This window comes from Microcebus murinus, chromosome 16, assembly GCF_040939455.1.
Source record: "Microcebus murinus isolate Inina chromosome 16, M.murinus_Inina_mat1.0, whole genome shotgun sequence".
Taxonomy (NCBI): Eukaryota; Metazoa; Chordata; class Mammalia; order Primates; family Cheirogaleidae; genus Microcebus; species Microcebus murinus.
The window spans coordinates 49,504,550-49,527,646 of record NC_134119.1 but is presented as its reverse complement, the minus strand read 5'-3'; the positions used below and the strand labels follow the sequence as shown (position 1 = coordinate 49,527,646).

Below are 23,097 nucleotides of genomic sequence, written 5' to 3'. Positions count from 1 at the left end.
TCTTCACAGGCTTGGCCCACAGTAGGCACCTAGAAATGGTAGTTGAATAAGGAGCAAACCTACCTTTGATTGATATCCAATGATGTTTTGTGGACTTGAAAGCGTTTAACATGCTCATCCTGCACAAATACAGTTCATGTCTGGGGACTATGGATGTATTTCATGGGTGTGTGAATTGTCTGACAATTAAAAAAATTTTCTCTTATAATTGTGGGGGGAGAGGGGCACATTTAGATCATTGGCCTGCTGTGTGTCAGTGGACTTTACCACCTGAGTTCCATGTCCTGCTGTGCTTCAGGGGGCACTATTTGCCACGGACTAGAGGAAAGAGCATCGATTATCTTAATACTTACTTTCTACCGCAAGGCCAAGGAAAGACCCACTGAAGGAGAAATTCAGATGGGGAGAAGGTGGGGTGGTTGAAACTTTCTGCAAAGACCTACACAGGTGTGGGCCTGACTCAAAAAACTCCTGCTGCTTAGTAGTCAGAACAAGGCGTATGTTTTTTTGTTTTGTTTTGTTTTTGAGACAGAGTCTCACTGTTGCCTGAGCTAGAGAGCCATGGTGTCAGCCCAGCTCACAGCAACCTCAAACTCCTGGGCTATCTGGCCGGAGCAAGAGCGAGACCCTGTCTCCACTAAAAATAGAAAGAAATTAATTGGCTAACTAACAATATACAGAAAAAATTAGCCGAGCATGGTGGTGCATGTCTGTAGTTCCAGCTACTCGGGAGGCTGAGTCAGTAGGATTGCTTGAGCCCAGGAGTTTGAGGTTGCTGTGAGCTAGACTGATGCCACGGCATTCTAGCCAGGGCAACAGAGTGAGACTGTCTCAAAACAAAAACAAAAAAAACTCCTGGGCTCAAGCGATCCTCCTGCCTCAGCCTCCCAAGTAACTGGGACTCTAGGCATGTGCCCCCATGGCTGGCTGATTTTTTAAATTTTTAGTTGCCTGGCTAATTTTTTTTAATTTTTTTTAGTGGAGACAGAGTCTCGCTCTTGCTCAGTCTCGCCTCCATCTCCTCAGATCAAGCAATCCTCCTGCCTTGGCCTCCCTCCCAGAGTGTTAGAATTACAGGCATAAGCCACCACGCCCGGCCATCACATGGTTTTAATCTATATTTTCTTAGTGACTGTTGCTGAGCATCTTTTCATGTGCTTATTTTTTATTTGTATCTCTTTGGTAAAGTGGCTCTTCAAATCTTTTGTCTATTTTTATTGAGTTTTTATTATTGAGTTATAAGAGATCTTTACACATTCTAAATACAAGCCCTTTATCACATATGCTTCACAAATATTTTTTCCCATTGTATGGCTTGCCTTTTCATTACATAACACTGTTTTTCGAAAAGTAAATTTTGATCAAGCCCAATTTATCAATTTTTAAATGATTTGTGCTTCTATGTTCTGTGTAAGAAATCTTTGCAACTCAAAGTTATAAAGATTTTTGCCCTGTGTTTTCTATATATCTTAATGGTTTTAGCTTATACATTTAGGTCTGTGATCCATCTTTAGTGAAGCTTTTTATCTATTCTAAAGTAAGGGTAGATGTGCATTCTCTTTTGCACATCATCCACGTGTTGCAGAACTATTTATTGAAGAGACGGTTTTATCTCTTTGAATTACCTTGGCATCTTTGAGAAAAATCAGTTTATCCTATATGTATGGGTCTATTTCTGGGCCTGTGCTCCTCTTTATATATATATGCTTACCGTTTTGCCAGCACTGTCCTGTCTTGATTCCTGAAGCTTTGTTTGTTTGTTTCTTTTTGAGACAGTCTCCTTCTGTCACCCCAGGTAGAGTGCAATGGCATCATCTTAGCTCACTGCAGTCTCCAACTCCTGGGTGCGAGCAATCCTCCTGCCTCAGCCTCCCGAGTAGCTGCGACTATAGGCATGTGCCACCACACCTGGCTCAGTTTTCTATTTTTTGTAGAGATCGGGTGTTGCTCTTGGTCAGGCTGGTCTTGAACTCCTCAGCTCTAGCGATCCTCCTGCCTTGTCCTCGCAGGGTACTAGGATTACAGGCGTGAGTCACTGTGCGCGGTCAACCTGAAGCTTTTTATAGTAAGTCATGCACTTCTATAGTAGATGTTCTCTACCTTTCTTCTTTTTCATAAGTGTTTTGGATATTCTAGATCCTTTTTACTTTCACATGAAGTTTAGAAAAGTTTGTCAGTTTCTACAGAAAAGCCTGCTGTGATTTTAATTGGCATTGATCTATAGATCAATTTGGAAAGAATTGACATCTTAACAATATTGAACCAGGTGTAGTGGCTCGTACCTGTAATCCCAACTACTTGGGAGGATGAGGTGGGAGGATTGCTTGGGGCCAAGAGTTTCAGACCAGCCTGGGAATATAGGAAAACCCTGTCTCAAAAAAACAAAACAAAACAAAAACCGATACTGAGTCTTCCAGTTCCTGAATGTGTTACAACTGTTATTTACTTAGGTTATTTAAGTTATTCTCAGCATTGTTTCATAGTTTTCAGTGCACATAGTATATTAAAAATTTTCTAAAATGTTTCACATTTTTCTTACTATTTAAATGTACTTCTAAAAAGTTTTAATATTTAATTTTTTATTGCTAGTATCATAGAAATGTACTTTTTGTATATTGGCCCTGTATCTGTGAAAACTCATTTATTAATTCTAGTTGTCTTTTGGTAGATTCCTTAGGATTTTCTACACAGATGATTATGCCATCTACAAATAACATGGGTTTTTTTTTTTGGTTTTTTTTTTTAATAACATGTTTCTTCCTTTCTAATCTGTACTTCTTTATTTTTTCTTGCCTTATCCCATGGCTAGGACTTTCAGTATGAGATTGAATAGGAATGGTATGAGTAGGCATCCTTCACTTGTTCTTGATCTTAGGGGATAGCTATTAGTCTTTCACCATTAAGTATTATGATAGCTGTAGGATTTTATAGATCAGATTGAGGAAATTTGTTTCTATTTTAGTTTGCTGAGAATTATCTTGAATGGATATTGAATTTCATCACATTCTCTTCCTATGTCTATTGAGATGATCATAGAGTTTTACTTTTTTTTTTTTTTTTTTTGAGACAGAGTCTCACTTTGTTGCCCAGGCTAGAGTGAGTGCCGTGGCATCAGCCTAGCTCACAGCAACCTCAAACTCCTGAGCTCAAGCGATCCTGCTGCCTCAGCCTCCCAAGTAGCTGGGACTACAGGCATGCGCCACCCATGCCTGGCTAATTTTTTCTGTGTACATTAGTTGGCCAATTAATTTCTTTCTATTTATAGTAGAGACAGGGTCTTGCTCTTGCTCAGGCTGGTTTTGAACTCCTGACCTTGAACAATCCGCCCACCTCGGCCTCCCAGAGTGCTTGGATTACAGGCGTGAGCCACTGCGCCCGGCCAAGTTTTACTTTTTTAGTTTGTTAACAAGATAAATTGTGGTGAGTTTTCAAAATGTTGGAAAACCTTTCATTCCTAGGATAACCCTCATGATGTATTGTCCTTTTTATAGGTTGCTGGACTAGATATTTGCTAACGTTTTATTAAAGATTATTGTGCATGTGTTGATGAAGGATATTATGTAAATGTAAATTTCCTGTCTCATATCTTTGTGTGGTTTTGGTGTAAGGCTAATAATTAGCTCATAGAATGAGCTAGGAAGTATTCTTTAATTTTCTGGAAAAGTTTATCTAGAATTGGTATTATTTCTACCTTAAGTGTTTGGTAGAATTTACCAGTGAAGCTCTCCTGGTCTGAAGTTTCCTTATTTGGGTAGGTTTGGAACTATGAGTTCAATTTATTTGATAGAGGGTTATGTGTTTAGTAAACTGTGTTAATTTTTGTCTCTAAAAGAAATGTGCTTATTTTATTTCAAATGTGTTGGCAAAAGTTGTTCAGAAGATTTATCATCTTTTAAATTTCCATAGGATCTGTAGTGATTGTTCCCCTCCCACCCCTTTTTTCTTCTTTCTAAGATCCCTTCTCCCCTTTTATTCCTGATACTGGCTGTTTGAGTTTTGGCTCTTTTTTCTCCAGTAAGACTAGCCAGATAATTTTGTTGATCTTTTCGTAGAACCGTGTTTTGTTTTAATTGATTTTCCATTTTCTCTTTAGTAAATTTTATTCTTGTATTGTTTCCATCCCTTTACTTACTATAAATTTAATCTTCCTCCCCTCTCTCCTTTCCTTTCCTCCCTTTCTTTCTTCCTCTCTCGTATCTTCTCCTTTCTCTTCTCTTTCTTTTCTTTCTTGTCAAAATTAGCTGGGTGTGGTGACATGCTCCTGTAGTCCCAGCTACTTGGGAGACTGAGGTAGGAGGATCACTTGAGCCCAGGAGCTTAAGGTTGCAGTGAGCTATGACAACACCACTGCCCTCTAGCTTGGGCAACAGAGCAAGACTCTGTATCCAAAAAAAAAAAAAAAGCCAGTCAAGTGAAGCAGCAGTGAGAATCTTACAGAGAAGGAACAAAGAAATCTGTGACTGGCTGTGATCAATTAGTTGTAAACTCCACTGAACTTGGGCCAACCTGTTTTGTTTTGGTTTTGAGACAGGGTCTTGCTCTGTCGCCTGGGCTAGAGTACAGTGGCATCATCGTGGCTCATTACAACCTCAAACTCCTGGACTCAAGCAATCCTCCTGCCTCAGCCTCCCTAGTAGCTGGGGCTGAAGGTGTGAACTCTCACACCCACCTAATTTTTTCTATTTTTAGTAGAGACAGAGTCTTACTTTTGCTCAGGCTGGTCTCTAACTCCTGAATTCAAGCAGTCCTCCCACCTTGGCCTCCCAAAATACTAAGATTAGAAGCGTGAGCTACTGTGCCCAGCCACTTTGGGTTTCTTAAAAGGTGGAAGTTTATATTATTAATTTTAGATCTATCTTCTTTTCTGATATAGGTGTTTAATTCTGTAAATTTCTACCTAAGCACTGTATCCCACACATTTTGATAGGTTGTGTTTTTCATTCTGTTCAAAGTATTTTATAATTGCCCATATTATGATTTAGTGTTTGACTCATGGATTGTTTACAAGTGTGCTTTTAAGCTTCTAAATTTTGGGTGTATTTTCCAGATAACTTTTTGTTACTGGTTAGTAACTTAATCTTGTTATAATCAGAGAACATACTTTATATGATTTAATTTTAAAAATTTTATTAAAAACATTTATTTGACAGTTAATCTTGGGTAATATTCCACATGTATTTGAAAAGAATTTGCATTCTGCTCTTGTTGGGAGGAGTATACTGTATGAATGTCAGATGGTTGCATTCACATCTTCTACATTCTTTCAATATTTTTGTCTAGTTCACTTACTGAGAGGAGTATTAAAGTTTCTAAATGTAATTGTGAATTGGTATATTTCTTTCCATTTCTGCTTCATGCATTTTTTTTTTCTTTTTGGAGACAGAGTCTCACCCTGTTGCCTGGGCTAGAATGCCGTGGCATCACCCTAGCTCACAGCAACCTCAAACTCCTGGGCTCAAGTAATCCTCCTGCCTCAGCCTCCTGAGTAGCTGGGACTATAGGCATGCACCACAGTGCCCAGCTAATTTTTTCTATATATTTTTAGTTACCAGCTAATTTCTTTCTATTTTTAGTAGAGATGGGGTCTTCCTCTTGCTCAGGCTGGTCTTGAACTCCTGAGCTCAAATGATCCGCCTTCCTCAGCCTCCCAGAGTGCTAGGATTACAGGCGTGAGCCACCATGTCCAGCCTGTTTCATGTATTTTGAGCTCTGTTAAAGTGCTTGCCCATTTAGCATTATTACTTCTTCTTGTTGAATGAATGTCATCATTGTCATCTTCATCTCTCTCTTCATTGCTATAATATTCTTTGTTTGGAAGCAAACTTTGTCTAAAACTAAGAGAGCTACTCAGTCTTTTTTGATTAGTGTTTGCATGGAATATCTCTTCCTATTTTTTATTTTTAATCTATCTTTGTCTTTTATTTTGAGACAGAGTCTCACTCTTGCCCAGGCTAGAGTGCCTTGGGGTCAGCCCACCTCACAGCAACCTCAAACTCCTGGCTCAAGTAATCCTTCTGCCTCAGCCTCCCAAGTAGCTGGGACTACAGGCATGTGCCACCATGCCCAGCTAATTTTTTCCTATATATTTTTAGTTGTCCAGCTAATTTCTTTCTATTTTTAGTAGGCACAGGGTCTCACTCTTGCTCAGGCTGGTCTCAAACTCCTGAGCTCAAACGATTCTCCCACCTCGGCCTCCCAGAGTGCTAGGATTACAGGCGTGAGCCACTGCACCCAGCCTTATCTTTGTCTTTATCATCTCTTGTAGTGTAGTAGCTCTTTCTTTTAAAAATCCATTCTGATCATCACTGCTAGTAATTGTAATATTTACACTATTTCTATTTAATGTAATTTTTGATGTGTTTGGCTTTATCTCTACCATCTTGCTTTTTCCCTCTTTTTTTCCTGTCATTTGTTACTCTTTACTTCTTTACCTTCTGATTATTTTTATTTTTAGAGTAATTGAATATTTTTTATGATTCTATTTTACCTCTTATTGGCCATATTACCTATATGTCAGTGTTTTATAATTTTTTTAGTTGTTTTTCTAGGGTTTATAGTATATATCTTCAACTTTTCAACCTGTTCTTTCAATGAATATCATGCCATTTCATGTGTAGTGTAATAGTATACTTTGAGCTCCACCATTTGTGGTGCTAGTAAAGTTGTATATTTTTCTCATATGCATTATAAACCTCAGCATACATTTTTATTTTTGCTTTAAATAGTTAATTTTTTATAAAAAAAAGACTATTAATGAATAGAAAGTCTTTGACCCATATTTTTATTATGTGTAGTGCTCTTCATTTCTTTACATAGATCCACATTTTCATCTGGTGTCATTTTCCTTTCGCCTTAAGAACTGCCTTTAACTTACAGTGTAGGGGAGCGTCTGTTTGTCTGAAAGCTTTTATTTTGCCTTTGTTTTAAAAAGATATTTCTGTTTGGAATTCTAGGTTTTTGTTCAGGTATTTTCTGGCCTCTGCAGTTTGTAGTGAGAAACTTGTTATCCTCATCTTTGCTCCTATATATTATATAAAGTGTCTTGCAAGAGAATTGGCCTGTCTATATTGACCAATCTCCGGCTGCTTAATTGAAAGGATCTTCCTGCCGGGCGTGGTGGCTCACGCCTGTAATCCTAGCTCTCTGGGAGGCCGAGGCGGGCGGATCGTTTGAGTTCAGGAGTTTGAAACCAACCTGAGCAAGAGCAAGACCCCGTCTCTACTATAAATAGAAACAAATTAATTGGCCAACTAATATATATAGAAAAAATTAGCCGGGCATGGTGGCGCATGCCTGTAGTCCCAGCTACTCGGGAGGCTGAGGCAGCAGGATTGCTTGAGCTCAGGAGTTTGAGGTTGCTGTGAGCTAGGCTGACACCACGGCACTCACTCTAGCCTGGGCAACAAAGTGAGACTCTGTCTCAAAAAAAAAAAAAAAAAAAAGAAAGCATCTTCCTCATTTCATCCAATTGGTTGCAGTTGACATCCACTGTAATCTCTTGACCAGGTTTTATGAAGCTGTAGCTGATAATACCAGCACTGGACCACTAAACAGATACCATTAGCTTTTTTTGATGAATATTTGGTTTTGGACTGTGTTTCGGGACTCATTTTTCTTTATCCAGCCATGGTGCTGAATGCTTAAAATTGTCAAAAAGAATCCATTTTCATCACATATAACAATACAGTGTAGAAATGGTTTGCCTGTATGTCGTGACAACAAAGAAAGGCAAACTTCAAGATGATTTCTCTTCTGACACTTGCTTAATTCACGTGGAACCTATCTATCCAGCTTCTTCACCTTGCCAATTTGTTTCAAATGGTCCATTATTGTTGGAATAGTAACATCAACCTTACTCTTGATTCATGCATGGGTTGAGATGGATTTGCTTCCACTAGAGCTCATCATTATCCATATTGGTGACAGGTCTCCCACGTGGCTCATTTTCAAGACTGAAATCACTAGAATGGAAACTTCTTGAACCATTGATATACTGTGTGTTCATTATCTACATTCTTCCCAAACACTTTGTTGATATTTTGAGCTGTCTGTGCTGTATTGGTTCCACAGCGGAACTCATATTCAAAAATAACATGAATTTTTGACTTATTCATGATTTCACAAAAATTGCTCTAAAATTTTTTTGGCAGATAATCACAAGCCAAACTGTGTTTGAAAGAATGAGGAATGTACCTTCACGAGAAAAATAAAATAAGAAATATCAACCTAAAACGTTGGAGAAATCAACTGTCAAACAATACTTATGGAAATCTGACATTTCATACTTAAGAACCTATTTTTTTTCTGCTTTGCCTGCCTGTAGTATTTATACTTTATCACTAGTTTTCAGCAATTTGACTATGATATGCTTTGGTCAGGTTTGTGTTTATTATGCTTGGTTTTAATGGAACTTCTCAGATACATGAGTTTATAGTTTTATCAAATTTGGAAAGATTTCAACTATTTTTTCATATAGCCCCTCTTTTTCTAGGATGCCATGACCCATATATTAGACATTTTGATTTTGTCTTACTAATACTTTGTTCAGTTTTTCTGTCTTATTTCTCTGGATGCTTCATTTTGGATTATTTTTGTTGCTTATCTTCAAGTTTATTGATATTCTGGTCTAATCTGCTCTTAAGACTATCCTAGTGTATTTTTCCTTTATGATGTTTTATTTTTCATCTCTGGACCGTCCATTTGCTTATTTTTTTTAACATCTTCAGTTACTTTCCTCACTGTGTGTGTTTTCTTCTACTTTCTTCAACATATGGGTTTTATTTATGATTACCAGTTTCAGATTCTTGATTGTTAGTTGTATCATCTCTGTCATTTTGGAGTCTGTTTCCATTAATCAGTTTTTCCTGCTTGTTATGGGTAATATTTTTGGGCTTTGGTTTTATTATTGGATGCCAGACATGGTGAATTTTATATTGGTGGGTGCTGAATTTTGTTGTATTCTTTAAGTTGTGTTGAACTTGGACCAAACATCATGGCTGAGGTTAAATCTTTATACTATGAGTACTATAAGGAACACATCTAAGGATTTAATATATAGTCATCATATACCCTATTTTAAAAGACTTTCATATCTCTCTGTCTCTCTTTTTTTTTCCCTGAGACAGGGTCTCACTTGCTCTGTCAACCTAGCTGGAATGCAGTGGCGTCATCATAGCTCACTATGGCTTCTAACTGCTGGACTCAAGTGATCCTCCTTCCTCAGCCTCCCAAGTAGCTGGGACTACAGGCATGCACCACCACACCCAGCTAATTTTTTAAAAATTATTTTTTATATAGACAAAGTCTCCCTGTTGCCAACGCTGGTCTCAAACTCCTGACCTCAAATAATCCTCTTGCCTCAGCACTTTTGCTAGGATTACAGGTGTAAGCCAACACGCTCAGCCAGTTTCATCTCTTCTCACCAGGAAATGTTACTTTAAAGTTCTTGGTTGTTGTTCTGAGTGTACTATGTGCCAGCCGTTGTCATAGGTACTGGTGTACCGTGGTGAGCAAGTAGAAAGGTTCCTGATCTGTGGAACTGACATTCCAAAGTTGAAGACAGATAAAAAACAAGAAAACAGGTAGAACTCTAGGATATCATATAAGAGTTTGTGATAGAAGGGATTAACTGGGGTGTTTAGGTTGATGGGTCAACCGAAAGTCAGTCAGGAGATGGGCACCACACTAGTAATTAGAACAGGACATGTTTTGTTTTGTTTTGTTTTGTTTGAGATAGAGTCTCACTCTATTGCCGGGCTATACTGCCATGGTGTCAGCCTAGCTCAAACTCCTGGACTCAAGCGATCCTTCTGCCTCAGCCTCCCAAGTAGCTGGGACTACAGGCATGCGCCACCATGGCCGGCTAATTTTTTCTATGTATTTTTAGTTGGCCAATTAATTTCTTTCTATTTTTAGTAGAGATGGGGTCTCAATCTTTCTCAGGCTGGTTTTGAACTCCTGACCTTGAGCAATCTTCCTGCCTCGGCCTCCCAGAGTTCTAGGATTACAGGCGTGAGCCACTGCACCCAGCCCTAGAACAGGCACATTTTAACATAAGGAATAATTAACAAGTAACAGATCAGGTACCCAGATCTGTGAAGTGAACTCTAAAGCGTATAATCACTAATCACGGCAGCTCTAGGGAGCAGCACTGGCTGTGGAGCTGAGGGAGAGGACTAAAGGAAGGCACAGACTTGGAGAGGTGTGGTGAGGAACCATTGAGTAGTGGAGAGGCTCCCTGAGGCACTGCAGGCTGGCTGAGTGCTGCAGAGCCAGCGCCCCCCACCCTCTCACACCACTGATGGGGCGCTATATTGGGGGTAGGAGCAAGACCAGAAAGCACAGGAACCTGGAGGGATACTCCTTCTTCTTCAGTGTCCCTGTAGCACCCTCTACCCACAAGGCCAAAGATTGTGCCATTGTGCCTGTTGGCAAAGGAGATGTATTTAACAACAGAAATTTGTCACAGTCTGGAGGCTGGAAAGGCCAAGATCAAGTGCTCGCAGATGCAATGTCTGGTGAGGGAGGGCCCAAGTTCTGGTTCAGAGATGGTGCCTTCACGCTGCGTCCTCATGTGATGTAAGGGCACAGCAGCTCTCTGGGGCCTACTTGATAAAAGGGTATGAATCTTGTTCATGAGGGTCCACCCTCATGACTTCATCACCTCCCAGAAGCCCCACATGCTACATCACCTTGTGGGTGAGCAGTTCAACGTATGAATTTGCAGGATGTGGTGACACAAACATTCAGAACATAATAGGACATTCAGACCTTCTTTGGGTACTTCTGAGGCCTCCGTGGGGACTTTGTACTGAACTGTTTAGTGGAGACTGTCACACCCAGCCAGCCTCCCCTCAGCCCTTTGGGGGTCTGCTCACCCAGCAAGACATGTGTTGGTGGGGTTCTTTCATGATGACCCAAGTGCCAGCTCCCCTGCTGCCTTTCTCCGTCCTTGGGATGGACTCTCAGGCTTTCCCACTTCAGAGTCTGATGTTGGTGTCCATGTACCCAAACTCCATGGGACTCGTGTCAGGGCCTTAGAAGAGTTTTCTTGCTGTTAGTCCACAGCACACTAGGATGGTGAAGTGTCTGAACAAATTTGACCAAGCCCAGCACTGGCTTCCTGCCTGACTGGGTCAAGGTGATAGGAGCGCCCTTCCCCTGGGGGGGTGGGCAGGAGAGGGTGCAGTGCAGTTCTCTAGACTCAGGTGAATTGTCTCTGAGAAGCCCCTTCTGTGACTATGCTCCTCTTCTGAGGCTGCTGGGGTGATGATGATGGAGGTGGGGGCCTCTGCTGTGAGCTCTGGGGGAAGGTTCTTTTTTTTTTTTTGAGACAGTCTCACTTTGTTGCCCAGGCTAGAGTGAGTGCTGTGGCATCAGCCTAGCTCACAGCAACTTCAAACTCCTGGGCTCAAGCAATCCTCCTGCCTCAGCCTCCTGAGTAGCTGGGGCTACAGGCATGCACCACCATGCCCGGCTAATTTTTTGTTTGTATATTTTTAGTTGGTCAATTAATTTCTTTCTATTTTCAGTAGAGAGGGAGGGGTGTCTCTCACTCAGGCTGCTTTTGAACTCCTGACCTCTAGCAATCCACCCCGCCCCCTGCCTCCCAGAGTGCTAGGATTACAGGTTTGAGCCACCACACCCAGCCTGGGGGGAGGTTCTTTAGCACCCTGTGGGTGGCCTCTGTTCTGAGACCTGAGCTTACATTCCCACAAAGCAGAGTCCTTTTCAGAGCCTGTGTCTAGGACCACACTGTCGGTTGGGTGAGTTACTGAGGGAGGGAAGGAGTGGGGGTGGGGTGCCTAAGGTTATCTTTATGTTCTCTGTAGTGATTGTTGGTGAAGTCCTTTTGATACTGTTGGGTGTGGGTGCAGTAAGAAGATCTGATCTTGCTTTATCCAGTCATCTTTGTCCAGAGTGTTCTCTTATGCCTCCTGTTCCTTAGAGCAGGCGGTGCAGGTTATGGGATCCCCCTGGACAGAGGCCTCTGCTCTCGGCTGCTTGATGCAGGGTTCAGGGTGGCCGCCAGGTTTCCACTTTCTCAAGCCCCTATGGGAATATCACTTCCCAGAGGTGCCCACTGGGATGGTCATCTCAAGTGCTGATTAGGACACTGGGAGTAGAATTCTTTTTTTTTTTTTTGAGACAGAGTCTTACTCTATTACTCTGTTGCCTGGGCTATACTGCCGTGGCGTCAGCCTAGCTCACAGCAACCTCGAACTCCTGGGCTCAAGCAATCCTCCTGCCTCAGCCTCGTGAGAAGCTGGGACTACAGGCATGCGCCACCATGCCCAGATAATTTTTTCTATATATATATTTTTAGTTGTCCAGTTAATTGTTTTCTTTTTTTTTTTTTTTTTTTAAGTAGAGACAGGGCCTCACTCTTCCTCAGGCTGGTCTTGAACTCCAGAGCTCAAATGATCCGCCTGCCTCAGCCTCCCAGATTGGTAGGATTACAGGCATGAGCCACCATGGCTGGCCGAATTCTTCTTTTTTAAAGGAAAAGAAATGCATTGAATGTCCTCTTGTGATTATGATGTAAACTCTCAGAAAGTAGAAAGTCATTGATTCCAAACAAAATTCTTGAATTTCAGAGAGAAAAGGTTTTCTATATAATGTTGGTTAAGATATTTTCTTTTCAATGTCTGGGTTTTAAATTTTTTCTAAAAGGCATTTTTCTGAATAGTTAATAAAAAATTGATACCATGAACATTTGAACATAACTGTTTTATTATGTTCTCTTTTTAAAGCAGGGCCAAGACTTCCTTCTTCACTCCCCGCTTGGTAGCTCTCAGCCGGAGGCCAGCAGTGGTGGGAGGCTAGCTCTGGGCACACAGACGCTTCCCCCGGACACGGCGTGCTCATGCGAGGCCTGCAGTGAGCGCAGGTGTGTGCCACACCACTCATGCCTGTCCACAGTGACATACAGGTGCATGTCGAAGCTGGACCAGGAAACTGGGCTATTGTAACAAATAGCAACTAACATTTGAGCCACTCCTCAGAGTGAGACAGTAGCATGGCTATTGTGAGAAAGAACTAGATGAATAAGACAAAAATTCCTGGTCTTGAGGAGCTTACACTAGGAAGCTAGTCCTCAGAAAGGGAGAGGAGATGTGCATAAATAACTAGAATCTAAGATCAGCAGTAGTAAATGAGAGGGAGAGGCTGGTGATGAGCAGCTGCTAGGTGACTGAGGGAAAGAGAGTCCAGGACCAGATATAAACCAGCTCCGTTCTCCACTGTGGGAAGGAATCCTGTGGAGCAAAATGGGAACCTGTGGGTGGAGAGGCACAGGTTCCATGGGCAGCAAGAGCTGCCTGATGGGCACCTGGACAGTGACAGTCAGGTAGGCAGAGTGGACGTCAGTGTTCCTGACTGTGGACGGCAGCTGAAGACGCTTCTGTCAGCTCCTGTCATGCAAGGACACGAAGGTCTTAGGGACCAGACAGCAGAAGGCACCCTGGGAGTGATGCTGGGGGTGCTGTCAGTGCTGCCCCGTAGCGATAGTGACAGGGAGCCAGCTCCTAGGAGGTGGGCAAGGTAGAAGAAGCCGGGAGATGCTGGCTGTTTTCTGTATTCCCTGCTTTGAGGACAGTCTTTACCCCCTCAGGTAGTCTGCCAGTGTGAGCAAGTGAAGCAGATTGTGGTAACTTGTCTAACTCTCCTAATTCCTGTGTTATTTTACAGAGAAATTTCTGCAGAGTCAGACCGGGAACCTCAGCAGCTGCAGAACTACTGGTCAGAAGTGCGTTACATGGTTCGCTGCATATATCGCCAGGCAGGGACCCCACTGGCAGATGACCAGGACCAGTCTCTGGTCCCTGACAAGGAGGGAGTGAAGGAGCTCGTGGATAGGTACACATCACCCCTTCTGTCCAAACCCCCACCCTCTCCTGCTGCCCTTGCAGCACTCCGCTTAGGCTGGCTCTCCTCATAGGACCTGCTCAGCCTTAGGTGCAGTTCATGCCTGCAGCAGGCAAACTGGCAAATGTGAACTTTCTAGGTAAAAAGATTCAAATTACTGTGATTTTTAATGAAATACTGCATATGTAATAAAAAAAAAATGAAATATTTTCATCATTTCTATGTGTTAAGACCGACAGTAATACCTACCTGTTGTGCCAGGCATGCTGCTAAGTACTTTCACAAGCACTCTTGCCTTTATCAACCCCAGGGGAAAGGCAGAGTTACCCCACTTATGAGAGTCTCCATGGGGTCAGGCAGCTTGCATATGCACCTGTAGTGCCTGAGGTGGAGAGGAGCTGGAGGCAGGCCTGCCTGTGCAGCTGTGCTCTCAACAAGCATCTGTTCTTTATCTAGTACCTTGTGCCCAGTAACAACACAGAACCTGAGGTGGCGGTAATTTTTATTCTTGCTTATAGTCTGAGTGTAATGTCTTTTTTTGTTTTTTGAAATGTTCCAAATAAAAGCAACATTTTTAAGCTGGACATTTCATGAGTTGATTCTTGTTTGGTTTCATCTGTCTGGCATTTTGAATGCAGCACCTTTGGGAATTTATAAACCTATATTGGCTATCTAGCAGATATTATCCTGGTGGCAGAGATAGTGATTAGCCATGAGTTATATTAACTAATAAATTCAGCCAGTGTGTTCAGGGTTTGACCTGTGAACAATTGGTGTTTCATGAGGTGGTTCTGGACAGTATGTGCCTATTTAAGAAGTTAGGTTTCCTAGTGAGTATTAGGAAAAAATACATAACCTTCACATTAAAGCCATAACTTCTGATTATTACTACATCTTCAATACCTCAGAATAGGATCCATACAGTTAATGCACCAGTATTTATTGAATGTAAATGTGAATTGATGAATGAGTGAATGAACATCCACAACATCTTCAACATATTCCTGCCTCCTTGTCATATAACTTTTAAAAAAATCTGTTTGTGAAAATACCACACAGTTATTTCCTTACACTTATAAAATACTGAAATGGGCAAAGAAATAAAAGGCATCTAATTCCACCATGCTAAGAGAACTAAGAAGAAGGTGTCCAACCTATTTGTAAGTTTAGTTGTCCCTGTGTCAGAATTTGAGTCTTCTTTCTTTTTTTGAGACAGAGTCTCACTCTGTTGCCTGGGCTAGAGTGCTGTGGCATCAGCCTAGCTCACAGCAACCTCAAACTCCTGGGCTCAAGCAGTCCTCCTGTCTCAGCCTCCTGAGTAGCTAGGACTACAGGCATGTGCCACCATGCCTGGCTAATTTTTTCTATATATTTTTTTAGTTGGTCAATTAATTTCTTTCTATTTTTAGTAGAGACAGGGTCTCACTCTTGCTCAGGCTGGTTTTGAACTCCTGACCTTGAGCGATCCTCCCACCTCAGCCTCCTAGAGTAATAGGATTACAGGCGTGAGCCACCACGCCTGGCCTTGTGGCTTTCTTTTAATAGATGAAATACATTCTGTTTCAGAGGATAGTTTATTGTACTAGTAATTAAAACTATAATTGTCATGTTTAAACAATGAATATATCAGAAATGTACTAATGGAACCTCATCAATTTACACCATTTTTTAACCACGTGATATGTATAAGGCTTCACATGTTCCATTGCAAGATTTTACTTGTCTCTTGTCTTGTCTTTAACTTGTCCTGCTCAAAGAAGGCTCTTGTTTTTTGCAACCTAGGTGGTATGGTATTGAAAAATAAAGCAGGTAACTCCATACTTTCTTTGCTTTTAGCCTAGTGTGGCTCCCAGAAGGTGAAAGGATGTATTATGTAAAATCCAAGAGCTGCATCTCAATATATTTTACAACTTAGTTTAATAGAGTGCTGAACTCGAAGTAGTTCCTCCTGATGTTATGTTTTGGTTATCGTATCAGTGGTCCTAGGTTTCCACCTAGAGGCTTCTTAGAAGTGCACAATTAAAAGAAGTTTCAAATTTAACCATAATAATGCTAAATACCATGGAACATGTTTTAAAAAGTGGATTATCATACAAACATTTGTATCAAAAAAGCACACTATCAAGTTTAGAAAGGGAAAATGTTCATTGCAACTGTGGTCAAGTGGGGAGGCATGTATTAATTTTTTTACTGCTCTTCAGCTTACAGATTTTATTTTATATACTTTTATTGCCTTTTTATGGGCTAATTTAAAAATAGGATAAACTGTATAAAGTTTCTTTTGTTTATAAAAATAATACAAGCCCATGTGGATTGTATGCTGAGTTCCTAGAAAGGAGAGGGCAATTTACCTCAGTCTTCCAGCCAGGTGTTACTTCTGTTGGGATTAGTGCTTGTCAACTGTTTATATGTGAGACGTCACAGACAATTATCTTCAGTCTCATCTGTACGTAGTATGTGGTTGAGAGTATGGATCTGGACCATACCCTCTGCCACTAGCTGGCTACATGAGTTTAAACAACTTACCCAGCCAGCTGAAACCACGTGCAGCGAGCCTGGTGCCACACAGAGAAAAAGTGCTCAGTGTCTGTTTTCTTCTTAGTTCACTGGTGATGCTCTCTGTGCCCCAGTAACCCATCTGTAAGGTAGGGTGATCTTGCCTCTCACAGGTCCTTGTGAGAAAGGTGATGGTGGTTGTCACTGAGAGGTGGTCGCCTATGGAAAGACTTCAGAAAAGATACCTGCTGACATAAAAAACTATTAGCCCTGGAACCCACGTGTGTGGGCCATGGGTGAGTGGTGACTCTGTTTCTCTGTGCAGGCTCTGTGAGAGGGACCCCTACCAGCTGTACCAGCGACTGGAGCAGCAAGCCCGAGAGTATGTGCTGGAGATGAAGGTCCGCCTGCTCCGACAGCTGTCAGCTGCAGCAAAGGTGAAGGCACCGTCTGGCCTGCAAGGCCCGCCACAGGCACACCAGTTCATCTCCCTCCTGCTTGAGGAATATGGTGCCCTCTGCCAGGCGGCACGCTCCATCAGCACCTTCCTTGGTACTCTGGTAAGAGAGACAACCTGTTGTTTTCTTTTTGTTATTGATGAGCTAAAGAGAAGAAACACGCAGTAGGACAGAGCTTCTGAGGCTTGTGCACCGACTTCACTGTCCCACCCCAAGGTGCCAACACGGAGCCCCTCCTCTGTGAGGTTGGGTACAGGGTTGTGGGAGAGAACCTGTTCCTCTCCGCTTTCTCTTTCCTTTGGACTTTGCTGGTGAATAAAAGCATTGAGTGGATTGATACCTGGTGACACCTCAGGGAAACTGTTTGGGGGACTTGAGGCCTAGGGAGCACGGCACAGGGATGGTTGAGGTGAGGACAGTGTATGCATTAATAGGGAGACGGAAGAGAAATCTCTGGTGTCTTAAGATGTTAATTCTGATGTTACTTTAGGCAGCTGGTATTTGATGAGATGCGTAGGAAAGAAGAGCGTGGAAACTAGGGAGCAGCCTACTCATGGCCCTTCATGCCTTCATTTGTTCATGAATGCGTTCACTCACCATCCCAGCACAGGCTAAGGGTAGGCTCACGGACTGGAGTTCCGCTACATCCCTCTCCCCACCTGCAGGGGTCTTGCAGTCCTACCACAGGGGATGCACAGGTGGGTCTGACCACCTGAAAAGGTAAATCACCACAGTGGGTGGAAGGCTGCATGGAGTAGAAATGGAGTAGACATCTGGTTACTGGTGAGTGCACGTAGGTAGAAGGAGACTGTGCTGCCCAAAGACAAGCCATTAAAGGCTTCTTTGACTGTTACAGACCTATCCATTTTTACTAATAGTCTGTGGAGTTTTTCATCGTCACTTAAATTTTATTATTAAATGATACTTAATTGGGCTAGTTTTGGGTGCTTTTATAGTGGTAAAATTGCATTTTGAAACAAATATAGTAACCAGTGGTTCCCAAGATTTTAAGTGTAATGGTTTTTATCTGATTCTAAAGTTGATGTACCCTCTTGGAAAAGCTTATACATATAATTTTGTAAGTCATCTCATTGGGTTCGCAGACTTCCCCAAGCTTCCCTGCACCAAGCTCCAGGGAGGCATCCATTGTGAAAAGAGGCAGCTAGGCCAATATACATAACATTAACATTTGTACCCCCATAATATGCTGGAAAAAAAAAGAGGCAGCTAGGCAAGGGAGTGTGTGTGGCAGTTACCCCACTTGAAGACCTAAATCCACCCAACAGCCAAGCTTTCCTCTGGTGCTTTTCCTTCTTCTGGCATCTCTCGCACCACTGGCTCTCCCACCTCTGCCTTGTGAAAATCTAGCTGTTCTTCAGAGGTCCAAATCCAGAGCTGCTGCCTCTGTGAAAGCATCCTGAACCTTCCCCTGTCTCCTGAGAGAACATTGGCACAGGCTAATAAAGACACTCTCCTGCCTGCCTGAACCTGATGCACAGAGACTCTGGCAGTGAAGAGAGAAAGTGCTGCCAAAGCCCAGGCCCCCCTCAGGTAGAACACTGTTTTATGAAGCTAACAAATTAATTTGAGCCATGTTTATTATAACAAATTTCTAGCAGAAATACTTTCTTGTGGTTTGAAAAATCCCATAAACTCTAAACTCTATTTGATCAATATCTTATTTTACTTTCTTTACACATAGAAATATTCACTTTTATTTCTAGTGGGTGTGGCAGGCTAGATTACTTTGAACATATTCCTCCAAGGGGAACAACTAAATTTACTAGATAACATAAAATAAAATATTTTAAAACATACAACTGTGATGGCATGAAATGGAATAATTTCTAGTGGTGAAAACAGTTGAAAGCTGGAATCCTGAGATACATGTACTTAAAGCTAATATTTACGCTAAGGATTTCTTCTGATTCTGGAAGAGAGGAGATAACGGCCTCAGTGTAGCCGAGGATAGGGTTGGCAAATATGTGGACGGGACCACAAATGTTTACGTCCTCAGTGTAAGGGTGAAGGAGAAACTCAAAAACACAGGAAGGGACAGCAAGAATATACACCAGTTGTGACTATGGTGACTATGTGTTGGTATGCCAGGGAAGCACAGACTCCCAGAGATTTTGTAACTGTAAGCCAACTGCTGCTTAGGGTTGCATTCTGAACAAATGCTGTTGGTGTGGTGTGAAATAACTCGAGCCTGCAGGTTACTTCACAGTGGTCCAAGGTTGCTCATAAAGTCAGGCAACATGCAGTTCACCCCTGGAAGGCTTGTCCTTCAGTTTGATCTCAAAAAATTTGCATAGGCAAAAATCCACAAATATGAGCAGCTCACAGTTAAAAAAAATAATTGTTAAGATTCACAACAGTACAATTGAGAGCCAGCAGAAGCAACAGACAGAATCACATACCAAAGATATTTTAAATTTTTGTACAAAGGATGTAAACTATATTTGTGTTTAAAGAAATTAAAAAAGGGTTGAAATTATGAGTTAAAGACGAAGACTTTAAGAAATCGTTGTTCAGATTCGAAAGAAACCAAACGAAATCAGAAATAAAACTAATGTAATTAAATAAAAAAGTTTAATGAATAGATTAAACACAATAGACAACTGAAAGAGAATTGGTGAATTGGAAAAAGTAAAGTGATCCTGCAGAATATAGCTCAAAGAGACAAATGGGGGGCACATGAGAGAGTTTGAGGGACGTGAAGGGTACAGCGGGAAAGTCTAACTATCACTAAGCATATTTCCAGGGGAGAAGTAGAATGAGGATGAAGATGATTGGCTGAAAATTTTCCAGAATTGTTGAAAGATGTCAGTGTTCAGTTAAGGAAGCCTATCACATTTCCCAAATAAGATATATTTTAAAGTCCTTACCTGGATACAGCATGCTGACAACTATAGAACATCAAAGAAAAAGTGATCTCAAAACAGGAATTTAAGATTGTCTGTAAGGTGTTCTAATTGTATAATATTGGATTCAAAGCTGAGACTAACAATGGAAACCCCTTAACCAGATTCACAGTTAAGGGCATGTTTGCCACTGACTTCATTATGCTGTCTTTTCTACCCTTCTTTCCCTTCTACTCTCTCTTCAATCAGAATCTTTTTCTTTTCTTGTTTTGTTTTTTTTTTGTTTGTTTGTTTGTTTGTTTTTTGGTTTTTTTTGAGACAGTGTCTCACTTTGTTGCCCAAGCTAGAGTGAGTGCTGTGAAGTCAGTCTAGCTCACAGCAACCTCAAACTCCTGGGCTCAAGCGATCCTCCTGCCTCAGCCTCCCAAGTAGCTGGGACTACAGGCATGCGCCACCATGCCTGGCTGATTTTTTTCTTTATATATTAGTTGGCCAATTAATTTCTTTCTATTTATAGTAGAGATGGAGTCTCACTGTTGCTCAGGCTGGTTTCGAACTCCTGACCTGGAGCAATCCGCCTGCCTCAGCCTCCCAGAGTGCTAGGATTACAGGCATGAGCCACCGCGCCCGGCCTGATCAGAATCTTAATGCAAGTTCCAGATATGCCTTTTTGTCTTAGAATATTCCAAATACGCATCTCCAAAAATAGACATACATTATCTTATGTAGCCACAGTACCATTGTCACACCCATGAAAACTGACAGTAATTTATTATTATTGACTAATACTAGCCCATATGAGAATTCTCCAGTTATCTAAAAAGTCTCTTTTTATGGTTGGGGGGTTCAAATCAGGACCCAATAAGCTTCACAAATTTAAGACATTATTATACTGCCACCCAATGATCTATGCAGTGTATAGAATTTACAGAGATGGGTTAAGATAAACTTGACTGTCTCAGAGCAGTAGCTCTCAAAATTTTTAGATTCACGTCCCTTTATACTTAAAAATTGAGGACCCCAAAGAATTTTTGTTTATATGAATTATATCAGTATTTACTGTATTAAAATTCAAACTGAGAAATTTAAAAATGTTTGTCATTTAAAAAATATAAAGTCATTAGATAGCATAAATGTCATTTTAGCATGTATTGGATAATATAACAAATAACATATTTTTAGATAAAAATAACTGTTTCAAAACAAAACATATTTAGTAAGAAGAGTGGCATCGTGTACATTTTTATAAATCCCTATAATGTCTGGCAGTTGGATTCTTGGTCAGCTTCTGTGTTCAGTCTGTTGTCCTAGGTTCTTTTGCTTGAAGTTATTGAAGAAAATTGGGCCTTATACAGATATATAGTTGGAAGAGAAAGGATATTTTAATAGCCTTTCAGATCATCATGGATATTCTTCTTTAAGGATCCACCAAAGCTTGAGAGTTTCTTAATGGTTGGTTGTGACATAGAATCTGAAACCAAATCACTGAACTGTTTCATTAAAATTCATTGGTGTAGATCACACTTTGGATCTTTTACTCATGCATGGTTTCTTACATCATACATAAGTAATTTGGCAGAGGCTGGTTCACTTATGCAGATCTTCCTAATGTTGACAGCATTTTATTCCATATAAAAATGGCATTTATTAATATTACCACTGATCTCATCAGAAAGATCTTTAAATATGAAGAAGCTGAAAGCTCATGGTGGCAGATACACATTTCCCGAAGTTCTGATTTTTGCTTAAAAGCTCAGATTTCACAATTAGCCACAAATTAGTGTCACTTATTTTCCTTGAAGCAGCAGGTTAATGTGCTGTGCAAACTCTGCCAGCTAACTCTGTGCTGACTCCATTATCTCCTCTGAACAGCACCGTTGTTCTGGTGTTTTTGCTGAACCCACTGAATACAACTTGGACATAGAAAGGTGTTCTAAAAAATGTGACTTCCCTGGAAAATGCACTTGTGAGGTTTATTCCACACTACTTGGGGGACCAGACAGGATAATGGGTCACATTTTTCTTTTATTTAAAATGTCAAAATAAAATTGGTACTAGACTTCAGTTATTCTTACAGTTATCTGAGAAATGCCTCATCAGGCTGTAATACTGAAATCTGAATTTCCATCCATAAAGACAAAATGATCTTGAAAATCCTGTTACTTCTCACTGTCTATTGTAGAACTTTATTTAAATACCTTCTCTTTCTTCTTTCAGTCCCCCTAACCTTTTTGCTGTAGAAAGTGGGATGTGTTCACAATTTGCATGGCAAAGCCACACTTGCATCTCTTTCTTTTCTGCCTCCAGCTGAGCAGTCCTCCCATAGGCCTTCCCTCTGGTAGGAACTGTGACAAGCATGTCTCACAGACCTCACCTCCTGCATGCTCTCTCTGGTCCAGTTATGCAAGCTCCTCTGTGCGTTTCTTTTTTTTTTTTTTTTTTTTTTTTTGAGACAGAGTCTCGCTTTGTTGCCTAGGCTAGAGTGAGTGCCATGGCGTCAGCCTAGCTCACAGCAACCTCAAACTCCTGGGCTCAAGCGATCCTTCTGTCTCAGCCTCCCAAGTAGCTGGGACTACAGGCATGAGCCACCATGCCCGGCTAATTTTTTCTATATATATTAGTTGGCCAATTAGTTTCTTTCTATTTATAGTAGAGACGGGATCTCGCTCTTGCTCAGGCTGGTTTCAAACTCCCGACCTCGAGCAATCCACCCGCCTCGGCCTCCCAGAGAGCTAGGATTACAGGCGTGAGCCACCTCGCCCGGCCTCTCTGTGCGTTTCTGTGCCTGTAAATGAGGGCACAGGCAGGACAGCACCAAGGTCACAGGAAACTAGAGACATTAATGAGTTCAGTGCTAAGAACAGTGCATGGCTATGATAAGCACACAGGTGTTAGCATATGTTGTTACTTAAGTAAACTCCAAGTTGATTTCAGGTTGTGAAGTGAGTTTGGAATCTGCTATTTATCTTGCATGCCCTACTTAGAAGTATAATTTCAGATTTTATAAAAAATGCCGAACGTTTTCATAAATCAGTCTTTATTCGATTAGCATTAGTTAATGTGAGCCCAGAAAGCCAGAGCTGTGATTCCATCCCTACAGGTATGGAGCCTCAGTCAACAGAGTTGCTCACAGGCTGGCAGGCAGAGGCCCAAAGGTTCCAAAGGTTTGTGGGGAACACCAGGCAAGACCTTGGCTCTCCTGGGAAGCATTCCCTAGACCCTCCCTCAGTTGGCTGTGGGCCCTGCCTGTCTGCTGTTTGCATTATCTTATAAATGTTTATTTTCAGGAGCAGAAGTTGATCATTATAATTTGTTATCTCAGCCCCATGTACCAACTGGGGTTATCAGATACTAAAGTAATGGAATCTTTATGTGTAGTTCATTTGCTAATATATTTATCAACTCAGTTTGAC

At 41.4% G+C, this 23,097-nt stretch overlaps 1 protein-coding gene across 1 annotated transcript in view; it reads left to right on the top strand.

Moving 5' to 3' along the window:
* The window catches only part of FAM193A (family with sequence similarity 193 member A), a 159,440-nt gene that overhangs the window by 47,118 nt on the left and 89,225 nt on the right, over positions 1–23,097 (top strand). The window contains exons 3-5 of the mRNA XM_075992888.1: positions 12,756–12,889; positions 13,690–13,857; positions 16,688–16,922. Coding sequence (XP_075849003.1) covers positions 12,756–12,889; positions 13,690–13,857; positions 16,688–16,922 — 537 coding nt within the window. The remainder of the gene's footprint in view (positions 1–12,755; positions 12,890–13,689; positions 13,858–16,687; positions 16,923–23,097) is intronic.